This window comes from Oculina patagonica, chromosome 13, assembly GCF_052425735.1.
Source record: "Oculina patagonica isolate OP01 chromosome 13, crgOcupat, whole genome shotgun sequence".
In the NCBI taxonomy this organism is placed as follows: domain Eukaryota; kingdom Metazoa; phylum Cnidaria; class Anthozoa; order Scleractinia; family Oculinidae; genus Oculina; species Oculina patagonica.
In genome coordinates this window covers 773,758-795,258 of record NC_135770.1, presented here as the reverse complement: position 1 = coordinate 795,258, position 21,501 = coordinate 773,758, and the positions used below count along the sequence as shown (strand labels likewise).

At 37.8% G+C, this 21,501-nt stretch overlaps 1 protein-coding gene across 5 annotated transcripts in view; it reads right to left on the bottom strand.

The window, feature by feature from the left end:
• The window catches only part of LOC144634479 (polycystin-1-like protein 2), a 43,462-nt gene that overhangs the window by 10,260 nt on the left and 11,701 nt on the right, over positions 1-21,501 (bottom strand). For 2 of the 5 annotated variants that reach the window (XM_078493432.1, XM_078493431.1), the window contains exons 2-11: positions 17,064-17,392; positions 13,290-13,431; positions 10,506-10,615; positions 9,062-9,120; positions 8,783-8,937; positions 7,626-8,358; positions 6,627-7,088; positions 5,795-5,957; positions 5,209-5,391; positions 1,104-1,166 (exon numbers count right to left, since the gene is read on the bottom strand). In XM_078493432.1, coding sequence (XP_078349558.1) covers positions 1,104-1,166; positions 5,209-5,391; positions 5,795-5,957; positions 6,627-7,088; positions 7,626-8,358; positions 8,783-8,937; positions 9,062-9,120; positions 10,506-10,615; positions 13,290-13,431; positions 17,064-17,392 — 2,399 coding nt within the window. Of the gene's footprint in view, positions 1-1,103; positions 1,167-5,208; positions 5,392-5,794; positions 5,958-6,626; positions 7,089-7,625; positions 8,359-8,782; positions 8,938-9,061; positions 9,121-10,505; positions 10,616-13,289; positions 13,432-17,063; positions 17,393-17,506; positions 17,751-21,501 lie in introns of those variants that run through there. The other 3 variants (XM_078493430.1, XM_078493433.1, XM_078493434.1) reach the window with 3 other exon arrangements.

Genomic DNA, 21,501 nt, shown 5'->3' with positions numbered 1-21,501 from the left:
TATCTTAAATCAACTTTTAATCGAAACAGTTTAATGAAAAAAAAATTTAAATTTGAAAGTGTGGTTAAGCTTGAAACATTTTTGTAGTCTTTTGGAGTAGGCTAAATAAGTAAAATGCCGCCGGTTGTTGGTGTTTTTTAGTCTGATTAAATTATAAGGTATGTTGTTAGGTTATACACGTAAACAAGAACAAGGTGTAGATCAACGACGCGTATGCGTTTACGAAGACGGAGTACAGTCTCTTTCCTTCTTGAGAACCTACCATCGAACGCTGAAAAACATGAGAAATGTAGAGAACACGCGAACGAAACAAGCAGAATTCAGTCGAAAAAATAATGGCGTATTTTGAAAGTCGCGAAAATTTCCGATTCTTACTTTCGAACGAGTTTAAGTCGTGTGCCCTTTAGAACGTTTTCCGCCATCTAGAGGTATCTGCCTTAAAAGGAGAAAATAACTGTCTGACTAACTTTTACGTTTTGGAGAGAGGCGTCCGTGAAAAACTAATTAACAAAAACCTAGTTACTAAGCACATACCAGTAAAAAACAATTGTTGTTTGAGTCGAGTGAAATTTTTCAAAAAGTTCTCGAAGAAGAATAGACTGTAAACAGTCATATGCAAACGCGAGAAATGTACAAAACAAACAAACAATTGAAATTATGTCAACAAACACAAAACATTTCATGGTACAGATACGATGTGTCGAATCTATGGAAGAATATGATTATGCGATTCTACGATTTTACAATGTCGCTGTTGTTGTTGTTGTTGTTGTTGTTGTTGTTGTTAATCGTCGTAGTTGTCTACGTCGACAGAGCCGAGAGTTACGGCGTACGTCAAGTTAAGGAATCGTATTACGAAACACACAAAATATTGAAAACAATGGAACAGATGTAACCCATACCAAAGTAAAAAGAAATAAACGCAACACAACACAAAAGCGAACGACAATTATTTTGAACGGCGTTTGACAGTTGATTAACCAACACAACGATACAAATAAACACAAACAACGAACGTCAACAAACAAAGAAATTCCAAGAAATCAAAAGCAAACAAAATAAAATTAAAGCGTGTGTTAGTATGTGAGTCGCCGTGTACTTACATTACGGACTGTTGACTTCGTGACATTAAACTTTGAGCGCAAAACCGTTCTTACCACTTCGATCTGTGTGTTAAGAGGATGTATAACATGGTCGAGTATTATCGATTATTAATCGTGATTGGTCGTGACAGTGCTCGTTCCAGGTGCCAAGTAAAAGTTCGTGATATGTTGTGCCTGATCGTGGTTGATCGTGCTTTAAGTGCGCGATTGCCATATTTCTCTACGTATATTTTAGGTTTTATTTAAATGACATTCTAGCTTTTCTTAAAGGAGATATGTCACGAATGGTGCATCATTAATAAATGAATATTGTTTTAATTCTTTTTTTAATCTCAATTTTAACAACTTTAACATTAGTATTTTCTACCTGATTATTATGAGGTTTTGTTTGGTTTAAAGGTGATGTGTCATTGTGGCATAGCTCCTTTAAAAGTTTTAAAATTTGTCATATTTATTGAAAGAATTACTTGCCGCATCAGATCAAGATGTTGGAAAACCAAATTAAAGAAAAAGTTAGTTGAATAGACTTAATTTAAGCAGGGGTCACAATTCATTCGAATTTGGAGGAAAAAGAAGACTTCGCAAAAGTATAGGTCCAGGTATCACACTTGCAAGACTTTCTTCCAATGCAAAGGAATACAGAGTAAAGAATGGAGTTAGACTCGAAGCCAACCAAAGATGATTTTTTACTTGCAGTAGTGCTGTCAAAGGAGGTTTGAAAACAGTTCAACCTAATTGAAGAATTCATCAAAGGTTGCTAGGCAACACAGGAACGTGACAAGCAATAAAAAGGACAGAAAATACAGGGATGCACACAAAGGCTAACTCATTGGTGTAAAAAATTCAAAGTTTAGTTCACTTTAATTTATGTTTATAATTTCCATAAATATGATTAACAGGATGTGCCAAATTTAAAGGTGTATGTAATAAGTGTCAACCTGAGGTCGTTGGCGGCTAGAACTCATTTGTTTAATGTTGTGAATTAATCTAGTGGCAAACGTACACAAAAAATGATAGATGAATCAGTGAATATTTTGCCCAACGATTTCTTGTTTCTTTGTTTGAAAATTTTGTTTTTTGTTTTTTTTTCCTTGGGTTTCTTAAAAAAAATTCTTGCTCTGTTTACGACTTTACTCACATGTCTTAACGCTTTTCTTTCTTAAAATTAGCTGTAAATGATAACTGTTCACACCTTTGTTCATTTCTTTGTTTTTGTTTTATGTATCGGCCTTATTTTTTTAACACTTTACATATGTTAACCTGGCTCTTTAGACGACTGAAGGTATGAATTTATAATAAAAGGTTGCGATAACTCAAACAAAATCTTATACCCCACAGAACAATCTTCCTGGATACTAAACCGATTAAATTACTGTCTGAGAGTAAGTTATCAGAAGGAACGACAATTCTATTAAAACTAAAATAAGTTTCTTGCTAGAGTTAATTCGATTATCTGACGACAACCGGTTTCCAAAACCGCACACAACATCAACCACAACCACAACCTTCAAGGAATCCTTGATGGTTGTGGTTTGACGTGCTTCTTTTTCTGGAAAACCAGAATTTTATTTGCTTGTGTTATACAAGAACACCTTGGTTGTTGAAAATCTACCAAACATCAAACACTTAACCTCCAACAGAATTTGTAGTGTTATTCCATCCCACAATACAATAACGCTACAGCTATTACCTTCACTCTGATGTTAAAGTTTAAGACATATTTACCTATCTATGTAAGTTCTGGCTACATTGTTAGCAATTAATAAGTTTGGTTAATGCACAGAGACCCACAAGCTGTTATGAAATAGTGTTTGATGTTCGTCTAATGAAACGGCCTCTAAAATGGAGCAAATTATTCTAATCAATGCTTCAGAATCACATCAAAACAAAGGCAAATCAATTTAGTATTAGCAACATGCACCATACATTTATACAGCATGTGGGTTCACTGCGATAAGAAGAAAATTTTTAGAGAGTATGTTAATTATTACGTTAGTAAAAGTGCGTGCAAGGAAGTCGAAAGTGAGTAAGTGTGTCAGTAACGAGTGCGTAGATAAATTAAGTTTTATTTGGTTAATTTGGTTAAAGGACCAGTTGGTGAACTAGACGGAAGAACGAAATTTCTGGTGGACTGATAGCCCAATGAACGAAGTAATGATGCGTGGAAGAACGGATGGATTCATGGCGACAACAGATAGATGAACGGATGCATGGACGGATGGATAGATGGATGCATTGTAGAGGAATGGATAAATGCATGGATGCATGATATAGGACGGATCGATAGTACCATGGCAACGCATACATGGATGCCTAGACGAAGAAACAGATGTATACAGTGTACATGGGAGAGGCATGGATGAGAGGATGCATGACAAAGGATAGATGGATTTATGGACGGGTCAAGAGATGAATGCATGGCAAAGGAATGTATGGATGTATGTCTGATAAAGGAATGGAAAGATAATGAAAGATTAACTTATTGCTAATCAGTGGTTTATGTTAATGACTTTATGATTACAGGTAGACAAAGCAACATTACTGGGAGATACAGCAAGTTATCAAACTGCCTCATGAACCACTGAATGATCACAACGTGTCTATCGGTTACTCGAAAACGATTATGTTCTCCTCCACACAAACATAACCATGAGTTAGCCATTTGGTTCTTTGTTAAATAAGTGAAGTTGTAGAAACGTCAAAAATATGCTGCATGAGAAAAGAAGCAGAGAAAAAGATATCTGCTTTCGACAATCAGCAAAAAAGTGACAGATGATCTTTGACTGCCTTTTAGTGGCAATAAGGTAAAATGTAAGTAAGGTTATAATACAAATGTTGTTAGTGAGGAAGAAGAAAAACGTAACCACTTGACAAAGCCGGTACGTTTCAATGGATTTCGCTTGCAACTAGACACCACCTAGATAGCAGGAATAGTTAAATGATTTCCGATTTAACCAGAAAGTTACACAATCAGATTGATAAGGCAGTTAACTGCATGAAGTAAAAGCTAAACAACATGCAAGTAGAGGGAAAAAAGATGCATGTTGCGAATACAGCAAGGAGATGAAGGCACTGATAGTGGATAACAATAGTAACATAACATAAAAGACAATGCCTCCCATTAGTTTGGAGGGGGGGGGAATGGTACATGGACGTCTCTTGTGAAGTATGGGACGTCATGGAAATGGCACAAAGGAATCAACTGGTTTGCTTGCTTCAAAATGGTATCGCGGAGGCACGTGTTGATTACATGGCCATATGGACTATGGTTTTTCCTTTTTCCTTGATAAAATTGCAAAAGTGTGGGGGTAATTTAAGATAAACTCGTTTTTTATATATAAAAAATGGATGTTAAGTGCTTGAGACCAATACAGTATTGTCTTATGTTTATGCAAGCAGTGGTGCAAGCAAAAATAAAGGATTTGCATTAATTGTAAACAATTGCATTGTACAAATACTTTTGTTGCCAACTTTGCAAAATAAGGTGAAGTTAAAACAATGCAAATCCTTTAACTTTATAGAACAAAACGTGCCAAATTTAGATTCTTATTGTGCATTATTACTCGAAACGTTTACGTGCTTAAATTTGCGATAGGCCATTTTAGAAACGAAGAACAAATGATATATGGGTTAATTTTTTGAACACCCTCACCATCCTAAACCAGCTCTTTTTCTAAAGTGGCCCTTATTGCTTCTTGTTACGTGGCATCATTAGTGCTTAAAGGGACTGTGTCACGGATTTTTAGCCAAAATTTAGGCATGGGACATGACCATCAAAGTCGGTAAAATATTAAAATAGCCTCGTAAAACAGTGAAGGAACATTTCAATAACACAGCAAATACAAAAGAAGGTACGGATGGCCAAAAGTGACGGAGATTGAAACGGATTGCAATATGGGTTTTTGAAATATTGTTGGGCTGAACAGTTTTCAAAGTTTTTTGCGTGCAACTTTAACTAAAAACACCCGGGAGACACATTTTGTTGCAAAGAAGCTATGGTTTTGTCATTAAGATTTTAAGAAATTGTATCTGGCAAAACTTAACTTTCTTGACACAGTCCCTTTAATCTAAGTAACATGAAAAAGCAGAAAGTTATTTTACTTACAGATTTCTTGTCTTCACTGTCCATTTGTCCCTCACTCGTATCTACCATGGACAACACGGCGTACGCCATTGTAGCAGCTTTGTCAACATCACCTGACTTAAGAAGATTACCCAGTGGACTTTCCTCTCCACTTGCCATGTTCATCAGCGTTCCAGAAACGTCATCGGCAGGCATGGCTTCAACCTATAGTACATGTCAATATTTACAATACAAATTGGACACTGAGCGCTCTCTGACTAGAAAAATAAAAGGAACATGTTTACAATGGTATTAGGCCAGTGTGGAATCTAATTTAGTCAGTCACTATACGAGCGATAGAGATATGTTTACGGTGCACAGTAAGTGAACATTTATTACGGGCCCTTTATACAATCTTGGGAGCTTTTCAATAAACCTCGGAAGATTTTCAAAACCATTTGCATGCAAGAAACGTTTATAGTTCGTATTGTCAAATAGCTGCTCACAAATGACTTGGACGTGAATCATTGATAAATCAACAAATTCTCACACTTGGAACTAAAGAACGTGAGTCATTTAGTAAGAAGAATTGATATTCCAAGTCTGAGACTGAAAGAGTTCAACGTACCATGACAACCAGAATATCCAGTGTTGCAGCACCAAGCGAATCTATAATTTGAATTTCCAACGCTATCGCGTAGTCGTGTAGAGGATTTCCAAGGGGCAGTCTGGTCGTGGCATTGGGAGACAACCCCTTCTGCATTACAACACCTCCAGTGTTGGTGTGATATCTGCATGGCAAATTACACAATAAACAGTGTTATTACACTGAGAGGTTCGAGAATCTCTCTCACACGGTCCGGTTATTACCTGCCAAACATCGTTAACTTGCCTATTAACACCCCTATTATTCAAACACTGCTTATTTAAACTAAATAAACATCTATTATGAAGAAAAAATCCAGAAAGCGTTTAGGAGAGTCGTGGTCTTTGTGACCTGTGACTCATGCCACACTGCAATAATTACATTTAAAATTTTAATCTCGCTCTGACCGGTGTCGCAGTTCGGAAGCTTCATGTTAAACACAATTGAGCCGTAAATTAGATCTAACTTTTTAAACTTCCCGTTTCTTTATAGTCATTCATAAGCTTGGAGTCGATAAGGCGAAGTGACCACCTTTGTTGCCGTTTCGAGGGTCAGACATGATCGGAGCAAATTGGTTTAAGGGTAAAATGAGCTCTCTCAGTCATTTTAAGGGAAAGAGAATTATGCCATTGACAGAGACTGTAATTAAAGGAACTCGTCGGTGTCAAAATTTAAAGAGATATCTAACATCAGATTAGTATATACATAGGAGACAAAAGTGGTTCTCGGGCTTCCCGGAATTGGGGAGGACAATGCAGATAAAGTCGTGCAAATCAAGAGTGAAACAAACAAGAATAAATAAAACGTAACTTACTTGAACTCGTAGCTTAGGGGTAAATCTTCATCGTCCCATCCCTCACAGTAAACATAAAACTCAGTGGTCACTGCGTATCCCACCTCAGGAGACACGCGGCAACCCTTGTCGTAATCAATGAGATAAGGAGCGGAGTTGGTGGTGAACTTGATCTCACTTTCCTCCGAAGTGTCGTCATCCAGGTGTACCGAGCCTATCAATCTGTAAGTTGCGTCATCGAGTAGCGAGTTTTCCCAGTCGTTCAGTTTTCCTTTAAACACGAGGCTGGGACTGTCCAGTTCTGTGAGTATCCTATCCTCCAGGTCGGTTACCGCGACCCACGTTTCATTGATACTCCACGGGTCAAGCATGTAGAGCGTCCAATTGTATCCCTTGATTGCCTTGCAAGACAACCCTGTGCACGTGGACTCGATAACCATGCGCTTATTGGCGGTTACTTTGGAACCGCAGTTGATTTTGCATCTGTTGAATGAAAAGAATTGTCACCGTGAACTATTTCGCGATAGTTTAGTCTGTAATCTAGGCTTACCAATTTGCCTTTCAGCCTTAATGCCCAAGTAACAATTCTAATATAGCTATTTAAATGGTCTACTCGTCACTTTAAAATCGAGAAAGGGAATGAAAAGAGTTTTTAAAATAGGCCAATTTCGATATATCAAGTTTTTACAAGCCTTACGGGAATGCAACAAAAAAAATGTTTGATGCATCTCACTTTTGATGTGACTTTTTTGTTTTACTCCTTTAAGCCCTGGAGCTAGATTGAAATTTCAATACATCGAAATAGGCCTATTTGTTCAGCATGAATGAAAAACAATGGATGGAAAATTCAAACCTCAACTGTAGTAATTTAGAATTTTGGACTGTTGTTTTACATATTAGCATAAAAATGGGCTTTACTTTACGTACGCGGTTTTTCACCGAGTGTCCAAATCGAGGCAGTTTAAAAGAGTACACTAAATTATTTTATGTAACATGGCCACTAAAGTCACATAGCCTTACCTGATGGAAAACGCAATAGATGACTCAACCCTTAGCGTGTGATTAGCAGCAGAACTCCTATTTTCTTTCTGAAGGATAACCGTAAACACGTAAGTATTCTGTGAGACCATTTTGTTTATATTTATCTCGATCGTAGGTTCCGTAGTATTCAGTTCGCCGACGCCATAACCGAAGCACCCTCCAAGAATTCTCTCCCGTCCGTAGGAATAGTCGATTGGAAGCAACTGCATGTTAGAGAAATCTTCGTCTTCCCTTCGACACAACCATTTAAATGAAATACCCTGGTCCTTCAGGGAGGGTTCATGAGGGTCATAGGAATCTGTAGCGTCTAAAATGATCTTTCCTGTACCCTTTAGCACTTTGTTAACTCCGCGTATCTTAGCAACGAGGTCCGGGTACACCACTTGGAGAAAACCGTAATCATAATTGGTCGCTCCCTCCTCCTTGTTCATTTTGGCGATTAGCCTTATATAGTATAAACCAGCCGACAGTCTTTTGGGGGCAATTGTGAGGTTTTCAGAGTTCACCTCCAGAACTTGGCTGAGAGAGAATGCTCCGTTTTGCGCAAACACCTCGTTGCCTTCCCAAGACAGTACCATCGAGGAAGACGTGTTGCAATGAGCGATCACTTTTCCAGCGACCACAAACATATCCATTGTTGTTATTCTGGTAGCGTTTGTATGTGTCTTGTTGAGTTGAACGTGTACCTCAGGCGGCCGGCAACGATAGTCCACTGCAAAAACGAGAGAGTCACATTAAAAAAACCGAAAAACTTCGTTTACACCTTGCCAAAACGTCGGATTTAATTCAGATGAATTCCAAATTAGACTAAGCTATCATGAATCACTCTTACAGCTTAATAATATATTTTAGGAAATTGTATGTAGTAGAGTAATATGCCATTCTTGAAAACTTTAAAAGTGCATATTCATTTCACTTAGCAAGATTATTTCATCCCTACAGGTTTTAAATAGCTAATAGGCTTTTGATATTTTTTCATAGTTTTTTTTTTTTTACAGTTCTGTTATAGTTAGCCACAAATAATAAGACTATACATGAAAATAAAGAAAAAATTCACGTTTTTGATAGCACTCTCGCTCAGGGGCGTGTTATGTATCACTACAGTCATCGGTTTTTTAAAATGAATTAGTACTCACGAGGATATTGCAGTTCTACGTAATGTGGGTCGAACAACCCCTCGTTTGCGAGTAAGGAACTTGTGAGAGCTGCTGTTATATCGTGTACACTGGCTTCAATGCACTCAATCTTCAGCTCTGCTGTTAGCTTAGTTTCAGTGCCTGACGTCTGTGGACTGAAAAAAAGGATATTACCATGAGCCTCTAGCCTCTTTGCGTATGTGTAACTGCGCGTGTTTGAAGAGTAACTGAGAATGATCTTTAAAATTAAACACTAGCGAACAAGCGAAGGAAGTGTACCTGAACCGCAGCAAACTAGCGGACAAGAACCCAGGAGTTCTTCCCAGGACATATTTAACCTACAAGGAAAAAAAAGTGATTGAGGCGTATCAGAAGTTCGTAATCAAATTATGAAGTTCTGGGCGTATATATAGACTCACAATGCCTAATGGCACGCAATGTCAAGAGCATTCACCCATATTATATGTACTGGTCAGTCAATTCCAGAAATTATCTGGCCATATTCAGAAATGGAACTGTCAGGGAATTTAAAACAATATGGCTAGCTCATTATTGGAAATTGAGCTAGTCATTTTCAGCAGTCTCTGTAAATGTCTGGATATTTTTGTTGAAAGGAGGTTGTTGAGCTAATGTCTGCTAAAACAAGCGCCGTTTGGGCAAATCCTCGTCATAAAACTCCACGAGTTCCGATTCTCATTTCCCAGTCAAATAAATTAAATAACCGAAGCACTGGCAAATCCCCTGAAGCTGCCTCGCCAGCATGACGCAATTTGAATAGCAACGTTGGCGAAAAGGACTGCGGGCTTCTCGGAGAAGGCATGTCACCTTTTTACATGGAGGGAGGGTGCCCCGGCTAACCGAGTTACCCGGCTAGAAGGGATGAAACATAGCCCGCCTTTACATGCAGAATTCACAGCCCTTCTACCCGAGTTGAGACATCGTCATTGAAGCGTGTCACCGCGTGGGAAAACCATGTAGCTCCAAATGATTGGAGAAAAATATGACTTTTTACTACATAATCAAGGCTAGCCGTCTTCAAACTTATTTTATTTTGATGTGCAAGCTCTTAGGACTTTAGCACGTCCATTTATGAGGGAATTCAATCGAAATTTAACAGTCTTTGGCCGCCAAATTGAAATTAAATTTGTTGTTTCGTGAGTTAGGATAATCATTCCTACGAAAATTTCGAATTAATTAGCTGTTGCTCAAAGAAAAATTTTCCAGCCTACAGATAAAACTAATTTGATCTAATTTTGGTCAAATAGCACTGTTTGGGTCCAGAATTCATACATTTTATGCCATTAACTTCAGATTTAATTTCAGAACACGCCGGAAGACTTATCCCGGCAAGCCGGGATAGCCCGGGCATAACCGTTTACATGGCAAAAAGCTATCCCGCCTAGAAGGGTGCCCCGGGCAAGCAGACCGAGTGCCCCGGCAAGGCGGGTTTCCCGTCTTGCATGTAAACGCTTCGATGCTTTCTCTAAAGAAACGTATGAAAAGTTGGCTCGCCCAGGGTAGCTTGGTTAGCCGGGTAACTCGGTTAGCCGGGGCACCCACCTTCCATGTAAACAGGCCCTAAGTGGCATTTTTCTCTACATCACTTATCAAACTTGGTTTACTATTGCGGTTGTAATTTTGACAGACAATGTGGGTTTGCTTGCTGTCTTCTAGAAGTTTCTTATGGACATAAGGCAATCTAGCTTGCGCAACTCTTAGTTACCTCAAACATGACGTCACCGGCGATGACTTGGTGTTCTGTTTTTTCACTATCTAGGTATGTGGTGGTAAAGCTGAATTCTACCAGCATGAGCCAGACCACGAAATAATAACCTACAAAAGAAGAAAACAGTCAGGTACACTTCTTTTGACAAGCCACTTTACAGTAACTTACTGAGATTATACGGCATTGTTTTAAGAACGTCCATAGTTGGTATTGCATTAACGTAAAGTGTAAATTATTGATAAAAAGAAACACCAAACAGATGTAATAAAACCATAAAACACAAAATGGTTCATATTGGTGGAGATTGCGACAATCTGTATTATCCAAAACTTGGTTCGCATTAAACTTAAAGACATTTTAAGAAAAATATAAAGCTATCATACATGCATGATACGTGCATGTATGTGTATGTTACAAAGGACGAACAACACAGTGTTAACCAGGAATTTTTGTACTCAAAAAAAATTCCATGGCTACAACTACTTCACTAGCGACAGGCAGTACTGGAATGGCAGTTTGAATTAGAGTAAAGGTGAATTTTCTGACTTAAAAAGCAACTTTTTTCAATGTCAATGTCAATGTCAAATATTTCACCACCGCAAATCATGACACAATTTGTGTAAACAGAGCAAATCCGATCATCATATCCTGAGGCTATAATCTGAAAATAATACGTTGTTGTCAAAACTGGGTTTTCCGTTGTTATGGCACCGTTTCAAAAAAGTATGAGTTACTGTAGAACAGAAAAAAAAATGGAACAACTAAACAAAATGTGAGAACCAGAGATCGGTTCACGATGGAGGTACTTGGAAAAAAATGCTTACGGGCCGCCATGTTAGAGTAGAACTTCACATTGCGGTAGTTCAAAAATGTTAAAAAAAATATGACAAACTGTTTTTAAATGTTAACGCAACTGAAAAAAATTAAATGCTTTTTAGCGCATAAAAGTAGTTAAATGGTTGGTTTCTGTGCTATTCTAAGTTTCGCAATAACCTGAATATTTGAAATATTGAAAACGCTTTAGATTAAATTGAAGCGTGCTAGGTTAAGCATAAAACACCGCACGAAAACACCATAACATATTAATAATTCATGTTCATGTCAAAAGAAGGCTCTGTAGACTAACATGGTTCAGAATATTAGAAGGCTAATAGTGTCAGATGGAAACTCTCTGACTATTTCTCACATTTTAACAAACGCCACCACGATAATACAATAACATTCGAGGCGTAAATAGTTACTGAAAAGCCCTTAGGGGAGTTTCTATTAAAGCATCTCATCGCATCTCAATATAAAATGGCGGATTTGTAATTTGTTCCAAGAAAACGTCACGCGACAGGCACGTGAGGATTTGGTTCGCCATTTGCGTAATTTTGGGTGCAAATAACAACCGCCAAATGTCACGCACTCCGTTCAAAACTTCCACAATACCAAAACATTCAATGGTAAGGCTTTTTTATGCACTAAAGAGGCAAAAACCTAGTGGTCAACAGAAACAAAGAAAAAAGGCCGTTGGCCTAGTTTTTATTTTATGCAAATTAGGAATTCTTTCAAATTCTTGCATGCCTGCCGCGTGAAGCAGATATAAAATTTAATCAAGATTCGTGTTCGGAATCGAGTTTCCGTTTGAACATTATTCTATTATCCAGTTCAACATATGAAGAACGAAAACAAAGCTCAAACAATTGATTTTTACTCCGTTCTGGTTATTGGGAGAATTCCTGAATGGTTTTGACTGTAAGCGGTTTTTGAAAATTGACACAGCGTGAAAATAGGGATTTACGGGGAAATGAATGTAGCGTGAAGCCATTCAACAAAGTAAACATAACGATAGTTTTTGTTTAACAACCTGGACAACCTGTCGCTCTGAATTATATATATTAATCCAGAATAATGTTGTTTAGTTTACAGCACGTGGAATGATAAGCCACTTGCAGATTTGGATTTGTAAATAAACTGGCTATCATGCACGTGACGGAATTTTTTTTTTTCTGTTTTGTTTCATTTTAATTTGTTTTCTATCGTCGCTTCTTTCAATAATTGGGCTTTCAGATACCCTTTCTAAAATGGTTAGCAAAATAAATCTGAGAGAAACGTGAACCGTAATAAAGAAAACTTGTTTCGTGATAAAAGCGTTCCGCGGTTCATGAGTTTCGAAATCTCAGCATGACAAGTTACAAAATCCACTCAATCACCTGTTTCGAGCCAATCAAACAAAAAACTCAACATCAATACTAAGGCTTTGTACTTCAGTTCAAAAAACCGTAATGCTCGGCTGGTTGTGATAGCTCGTAATATGATACCATTATTACCATTTTTAGCATCAGATAAAAAAAGTTCTTCTGGACTTTTCCAGCAGCACAATTTCCACAGACTCAAGAATCAATTGCACAATACCATCTATTGTTTACAAACGCTGAAAACACGAAAGTAATACTCACAAATATAAACAAAGTGAGATCAATACAGGGTTTGGGTCGGGCGACAAGAAAACGGCCAACATTTCAAAAGCGAGAGTTTCAAATAGGGTAAATAACAAAAAAAATGATGCTGATATAGAATGATAGCTTATGAGTTAAAACGCGACAAAAAATGCACCCAGGAAGAAAGCGAGTGTCAAATAGAATAGCATGAAAAGAGATTTCACATTCTAGGTGTGTTTGAAAACACTTCAACATCTATATAAAAAGCCATATTTTTTTCAATAACTCATGTTTTGGAAGTGAAAGTAATTTAGAATGTTTAAGTTTGAACAAACCATTAGGAATTGTTCAGACTCACCTGGCTCACACCCAAATAACTCCATCCTCACAGCAAAGTTGTTATGAGATAACGTTTCCATAATCATAATTGAAGTTACGACTGTGGGTAGGGGAACCTCGTTTCGCTGTACGCTATTGCTATCCTTGTTTCCCGTAAACATCTAAAGAAAAGAAAAAACCAAAAGTTGGTCAAGGCTATGGCACTTTTGATAATCAACTAAGGGCGCTATCCATTTGTCAGAACTGGCCGGCCAGACAGGTATATTCGAGAACAGAATTCCGTTGTTAGTCACATTTGTCCTGTCAAATCAGTCAATACATAAATGTTACACATTGTTATGATGGATGTGTGGAGAAATCTTTTGCAAAAGGCCAGTTCTGACAAATGGAGAGGGCCCCAAGTGCTTTACTAACGCCGACGCAGCAAATGCACTTCCTTAAAAAATAGCTGTGGGACGATATTTGAAGGCATTTATCTGATGTAAGGAAATACTTTCAAATTAAAGGAAACTTGAAAATTATAGTTTTCTAAGGAAGAAAAACACCTAAAACTAACGATGAACTGTCAATAGACATGGATGGTTACGGCTGATTTAGATGAAGACGCTTATTCCTTCTTTATTTTGCTGGTTAGCACGGCATGGCTTCAAGTAAAGACGCATGGAAGAGTTCTCTGTGTGGAACAAGAGAGTGGCAGTTATAATCAATACCATTAGCCGTTTCACTAGGCCTAAATTTTGAAACATCAATTTTCTTGTGTGACGATCTTTAAAAGAAATGTGTGATTATAACTGCCACTCTCTTGTTCCACACAGAGAACTCTTCCATGCGTCTTTACTTGAAGCCATGCCGTGCTAACCAGCAAAATAAAGAAGGAATAACCGTCTTAAATTGGAAGTTCACTGCGACGATCATTTATCACTTTCATATACATCCGCAGTTCATATATGAATCATTTCATATACATTACATCATTTCACTCCTCTCACGGGAAAATATGAACTCACAATTGACCTCGCTCCCCGAATGTGTGGCTTCAATAGCTCAGTTGGTAGAGCATCGCACCGGTATCGCGGAGGTCACGGGTTCGAATCCCGTTGAAGCCCTGAATTTTTTTCAGGCTTCTTTATTCCAATTGCTTAAATTGGAAGTTCACTGCGACGATCATTTATCACTTTCGCCTGACAACATTGTTAGACAATGTAGTTATGGTCACTACCAACGTTTCAGATTCTGTAGTGTAGACGCTCTCGAAGGCTTGTAATTATACTGGTCTTCAGTGTTGAAATTCTCTTTGAAGTATTTTGTCTGTTGTTCTTGCTTAAACTTAAATATCAAATTTGCAAGATGTTCTTCGGGATGGTCATAATTTGGTATCCTCTAGTGTAGCAATTGCTATTTTTTAGGGGGGCGCTACGGACATCATGAAAGATCATCAGCGAGAGCTGCTACCTTAGCCTTATTGTTATAAAGCTGTACGGAAAATCTTATCGTAAGTGCAAGTAACAAATGTCATCTTAGGAATTGCTCTACACTATGTTTAATAAGATTACATACACCCCCGTAAAGATGTTCAATGAAAAATTAAGTGACATGGAGGTTCGAGGGACGTCTTTTTTTCGCTTTCTCTCAGTGTCACTGTTTTTGTAAACACGTTTTAAAGAAGTATTTACTCATAGTTAACTTCATACATGATATTGGGTGGTCGGAAAGGAGGGAGGTTGAAAGAGTGAGGTACTTCTCCTTTTTGGGTAGTGGAAGGAGTATACTCACTACAAAGATATATTTTGGGTGTGTTAAATCACCGATTCATTCACATCTCCCCTTTCCGTTTTTCACTCCGTTTCCTTTACGGCTTAGCCACATTCCCTCTGGGTATTCAAGGCAATTAGAAAACAACCGAAACGCCACATCATCGTTTTATAATCACCGCACTATGTGAAGTAAACCAACGAATTATCGAACTACATACATACAGACCACAACATCGAACATGAGTAAAACTTAAGGCTGCTCGATAAGATCTTCACTTGTGAAATAAAAAAAGATCTACACTTGAGAGGCGATTTTTAGCTTGTTAAACGTTACCGCTAGTATTTGCATAAGAATTTATTGAGAAGGCATCTATCACTAAGGAGTAATTAATCTTGACAAGTTTGGCAAAAACAATGCAATAACAAGAATTACCAACTCGCCGCAAAAACTTGGTTTATTCAGAACTGACCTGCGCCAGCCGTGAAAACGAATGCGTCATGCAGGTTCGGGAGAAAGAGTAAAGAAAAACAAGAACTGAAATATGACTGTTTTGAACAGATACGACTGGAAATTTCGATTTTATACTAATAGAAATGAATCATTTAAATGTTAGTATAAATTGGGCGCTTAAACGACTAGTCAAATGTGTTTTTTATTAATTTCGTGCCAAATTTAAGGGCGCTAAAAATTCGTGTATTTCTCCCGGCAAGACTCACGCAGTGGGAACGGCTTAACACCCGTCGAACAAAAAAAAAAATTCTTCAATTTCAGATAACGGCCAAGCTCTAAAGCTTATTGCGAGTTTAACGCTTGCTGGCATGTCCTACAAGAAACCACAAGAAAGAATTGACTAATTGTAAAGACAACCTTAAAAAAACAAACGGCCGCTCGATAGCTAATTTCGCAGTTCCCGGCGTCAAGACAGTTTCAATTAAATCACGCGATTCAAACGACACTTTTTTTATTAATCTGAAAATATAACCACATTAAGCAAGCATGGATCGTGTAAATTTGTTGGTAGGTCGCAGTATTTTGAAGGCATCTTTGGAATTTGAAAAAATCTAACTTCTCTAGATTTTTCTCTATTTTTTTCTGGAATTTAATCAATTTGAGGCAAATGTAATTACACCGCAGCCCCACGACAGACGAAACAATGCAAAATTCATTTGTCTAAGTTCATTCTCAGTGTTACTCTTTCAAAAACCTTATAACGCACACAAAAACGGGTGGATTGTTTTAATTAATGCAGGAAAAAATCTTCCATTAGAGTTTGAAGTTAAAATGATTGAGTTTCGTGTAATTTGTTATCGGAAACGCAATTTTAAAAAGCAAGCTTTCTCTCTAAAGTGCATTAAATATTAACTTAGTTTTGGTGTTGGTTAGAGTTCCCATTGTGTTTCAAGAAACCAAGACAGCTTTAAAGCGCTATAAATGTTTACAAAACACCATTTTTAAGTGAATTTCGGTACTTTAAGCACGAGTAATCAGAAATCAAATAAACGCGATAAGAATTACAGCTCTAGTTTTAAGGTGCGCCAAGCAAAACTTAAAACAAGATATTTACAGTACCACGCTAACTTTTTCATTGTCTTTTACTACTAGCTATGTGGAAGCGTCAACGGTTTCTATAGTAAAACACGTACGGAAAGAGAAAAGCAAAAATTCGAATTTCTTTACTCTTTTTCGATTTCAATTTTCATTAACTTGTCAATTTGTGTGAAATCTTCCGCAGTCTCAACATATTATCTACCTGCTTCACTCCCACTGTTGAGTCAGCATCAACGACTTTTATATTACATAATCAACGCAAAGAATACGTTATTGACGTTTTAGATAACATTTTATACAAAAACATAGAGACAGTGAATTGCACTGCATTTCGATTTATAATACAACACCCAAATAACGACCGAATATTTTGGTACAACGAAATGGACGCATTCACTCGTTTAAAATACTGTACAACATGGATTTGAACACGATTGGCAATCTGGGTTACAGAAAAAAATAATATTGTTATCGTAATGGCTTAACTTACCTGGAGATTACCTTCCAAGTCTTGAAAATACGAATAATCCCCGCCGTTGGAGTACATAACCAGATACTGTTCCATCCACTCAGGGACCGCGGGATCGCCGTAGCCTTGCGTCGCGATAGCAGTTATCACCATTTTCTTGCCCAATTCCACTTTAATCCAGCCATTACTCTGGTTCGGATCACCTCTGTACCCGGGCGGCCAGCTCGATTCGTTGAGACGGGCCCGGTGCGCTCCAAACGTTGAGAAGTCATTGTTGTAGACCGATTGGGCTGTGATTTGTACGTTTTGGATCTCACCGCTTGCCAACCCGAGCGGCCTCCGGCAATTTGCTGCGAACGAAAAGAAGGTGAGAACGCGGTTACTCGTTAATCTCTAAGTGTCAATTGGACGACAAATAAAGCTAGCAAAATTGCTTGTTTGCGTGCTTGATAAGCTTAAGAAACCTGTTATCTTTGCCAAGGAAGTAGAGGCGTCGAGAAGCTGCTGTGGTCCACTTCTCCCGACAACCAAACACAAAATCACTGCGCCCAAGATAAATCTCATATTATGGTGCAATTAATTAAAGCTATGCTTCGAAGTCTTACACTAAGCAACTGGAAAGAAACGCAGAGCGGGCAGAAGTACGAACTCGAGTCATATAACAACTTTTGCATATTGCCGACTGCGTGGACTTTCCCGCCCCACGCATCTAAATTACCACTTAAGAGTTATCACTTCAATATAACATATTCCCTTTGTTGTAAAATAAAAACAAAATCCGCTGGCCAGGCTTTTATGAAACATCTGCTGTCATCACAGCCCTCACGGTGCACATGCGCAGATAAGACATCTTGTTTCGATGAGTCACAATCGTCAGAACGTCGTGAGAGCAGGGTTTAAATAAAGAAACGGGTGTTTGTAAAACAAAACCGGAACCGCAAAAAGAAAACATTACCGACCGCATATAGCCACCGCACAGAATTCGTCTAAACAATCCGATTGTTTTGCAGGCATTTTATGAATTAGTAATCGCACATAGGTTTGCCAAGCAGGTTGAATATATTTACCGCAGAAGATAAAGTTCAAAGTTTATTCATTTTGCACATTTTGTAAAAGTAATCTGTATAACCGCTAAATGTAATATAACAAAGCTAAATGTCAATGCAGATAGCTCAGGGCAATTTAGACGATTCTTCAACTTCTAAATAATGGTTGGTCCGGGGCAATATTAAACACAGAACAAAATATTGGGAAGCCACACAGGAGGAGCTAGGGGGGGACATGAATTTGTCTTAAAACCACAAACGGCTGAAACGTTTGATAACTTATGCTTAGGAGTACGGAGTTAATCTGCAAGCAAACGCTGTTTTCTGCCCGGATTTCTAAGCGATAAGAAAAACACACTAAACGAAAGTATTATATCTACGTAAAACAATCCATGATAGAAAAATATGGGATCCAGACTCCTTGTCTATACGGACGATACATATGATTGACAAGTTGGTAATTTTAATTTCTGCCGCCTGGCTGGAATAATATCAAGTTTACGTCAAATAGTAATTCAAAGAAGATACTGGAAAGAATAGTGACAAGGTCACCAAGTGCAATACGTATTTTTATCCCTAAATGTAAGTGACCTTACTCACCGCAAATGTAATACAATTCTAATATGATTATGTAGGCCCATTTGACTTGATTTGTTTGTCTGTTTGTTTGTTCTAATATGATCATGTAGGCCCATTTGACTTGATTTGTTTGTCTGTTTGTTTGTTGCACCATTTTTAACCACGTGATGTTATTCAGGATATTTGTTTTCTTTCAAATTTTTAATGATGATGATGATGATAATATTTTTATCATTTTGGTAACCGATGGTGTAAAACAGTTTCTCAAAACTACAACATTATCTTGTGGGAGGCGCGGTGGCCTAATGGTTAGTGCGGCGGACTCCGGATCGAGCGGTCCGGGTTCGAGACCTGGCCGGGGCACTGCGTTGTGTTCTTAGGCAAGACACTTTACTCTCATAGTGTCTCTCTCCACCCAGGTGTATAAATACCGGCGAATTTACTGCTGGGGGGGGGGGGGTAACCCTGCGATGGACTAGCATCCCATCCAGGGAGGAGTAGAAATACTCCTAGCCGCTTAATGCTACAGAAACCGGGATAAGCTCCGGCCTGATGAGCCACTTGGCTCGACAGCAGGCTTTACCTTTACCTTTACAACATTATCTTGCTTTGGTTTTTGCATCTTTACAATATCACTTTGTAGCACCTAGCCTATGGAACTCCCTTCCGGCTCGCTATCAGATTTTATACCACGCCATAGAAAATACAGCCAATCAGAATACAGGAAAGCCGTTGTATATTCGACGGTATTCAACCCAACCTTCCCATCGTGCGCTGCGATATTATTCTCGATGAAATTTAGTAAGCGTATTTTCTATGGCATGGTATAAAATAGTTACACAACACTTTCTCGTGTACTATGGAATATCCCACTTGTCACTTGTATTTTCTTCGTATACACACTCGCTTAAAGGCTCGTGTGTATACCGAGAAAGTACAAGTCACTCGTGGGATATTCCATAGTATACCACTCGAATGCGTTGCATAACTAGTATTTAAGACTTGTATAAAGACATACCATTTTAACAAATTCTAAAATAACTCTATTGGTTAGTCAGTTTATTAGTTAATTAGTTAATTATTAAGTTAAGTTAGTCAGTTAATGAGCAAATTTTAGGTAAACGGTTTTAATGATTCTTAGTTTTATTTTCACCTTTACAGCTTAGCTGTTTTATTAGTTTGTTATTTTTTTATCACTGATGTAAATTTTTTATGTGAATTCCATTTTTAATAATATTTTACTGTAAACCGCCATGAGCCATGGATATGGTGCTATATAAATCTTTTAGTATCATTATTATTCTATTTTACGGTTTTTTAACAAGCATTTCATTCAAAGATCAAAAATCGTTGACTACGTACGTAGAGAACTGTGTGACCTAGGAAAGAAAATAGATCGTGAAATAACACCAGTCTTCACAAGCAACACAGTTCACGGAAACAAAGCCCTCTCTAGTAAACCAACAAAGTGTAGTATACGAATTTAAATATAATTCGTGCGATGCGAATTATATTGGCTACACGAGCCGCCATCTTCACCTGCGCATCGATGAGCACAGATACTGCGTAATTGATAAACACCTTCAAGAACAACACAATCAAAAGACGATCGACCTTTACAGCCAATTTGCCATCCTAAAGAAATGCCGCGGAAAGTTTGAGTGCCTAATTTACGAGATGCTCCTAATTAGGAAAAAGAAACCATCCCTGAACACTCAAAAGGACTCCATTCCAGCGAAACTGTTTACTTAGTTATGTACATTTTTCTGTTTTTTTACGCCTCATTTATTGTAATTTAGTTTCACACTTTCTTTTCTATAAATATTGTTCTGTACCATGTAAAATTTGCATTTGATAATGGTGACATGTCGTCGCCGAAACGTCATGTATTTTTAGCGTTGATGTTTATTCTGAAATGTATTTCAAAATCTTCCGTTATGAGAGTTTACTCAATAAAAAATTAAAAAAACCTAACTAATACATGTAAATAGGTCGATCTTTGCTGATGTCATTGTCTTCATAATGCCTCATAAGAATACGACCTTGCGTAGAGAAGGCATGATGCTTTACGACTTCAAATGTTTAAAGAGCTTGTAAAACTAAATAATGGGAGAAATGTTCAGTTCTTTGAGTGTAACATTGACGGAGATATTAGCTGTCAAAAACTGCAAAATGTCTGTTTGAGTAAAATCACTCATGAGCACAATAAATTCTTTGTGAAATTTTGAGTTTCCAAACCCGCGTAATTAAATAGAAAAAATACTTGCTTTGGTCTCAAATGTTTGACGAAAGTAAATCGTGCCCTGTTCTATTCAGAATTCAGAAATTTTGTAACTCGATCAGAAACTTATACTTATGCTTTTGAGGTAAACATTGTAAACAAAGACAAGCTTACACAAAAGTAACATCAGTAATATCACTTTTGAAAAGATTGATGTTTTAATTTAAAGGTAAAAAAAATTGCTCTAACCTTGGTCGCTTTCGAAGTGCGCGTAAACCGGGATAAAGTACAACACTACCAGTCCTACCAGCCACATCTCAATGGTCTGATATCTCGTCCTAAGCATGTGTATTATGGCGGTCGACAGGTTATCGTTACCAAACAGATTTAGTAACTGGGCCAATGGCAAAGATTAGCAGAAAAGCGGACTTGTTCACACCAGTCAGTCGATCTTTACTGATTGAGGATTCTACCCTACCGTTGGCGGTAGCCAACTCCTGCTCCCTTGGTCTAAAACAGAGTTGTTCGTCCGTATCGCTTCCTTGACATGCACTGCGATTGGCTTATAACGGCATTTTCGGAGTAAAACAAAGAACAAAAACAATGGCGTTTT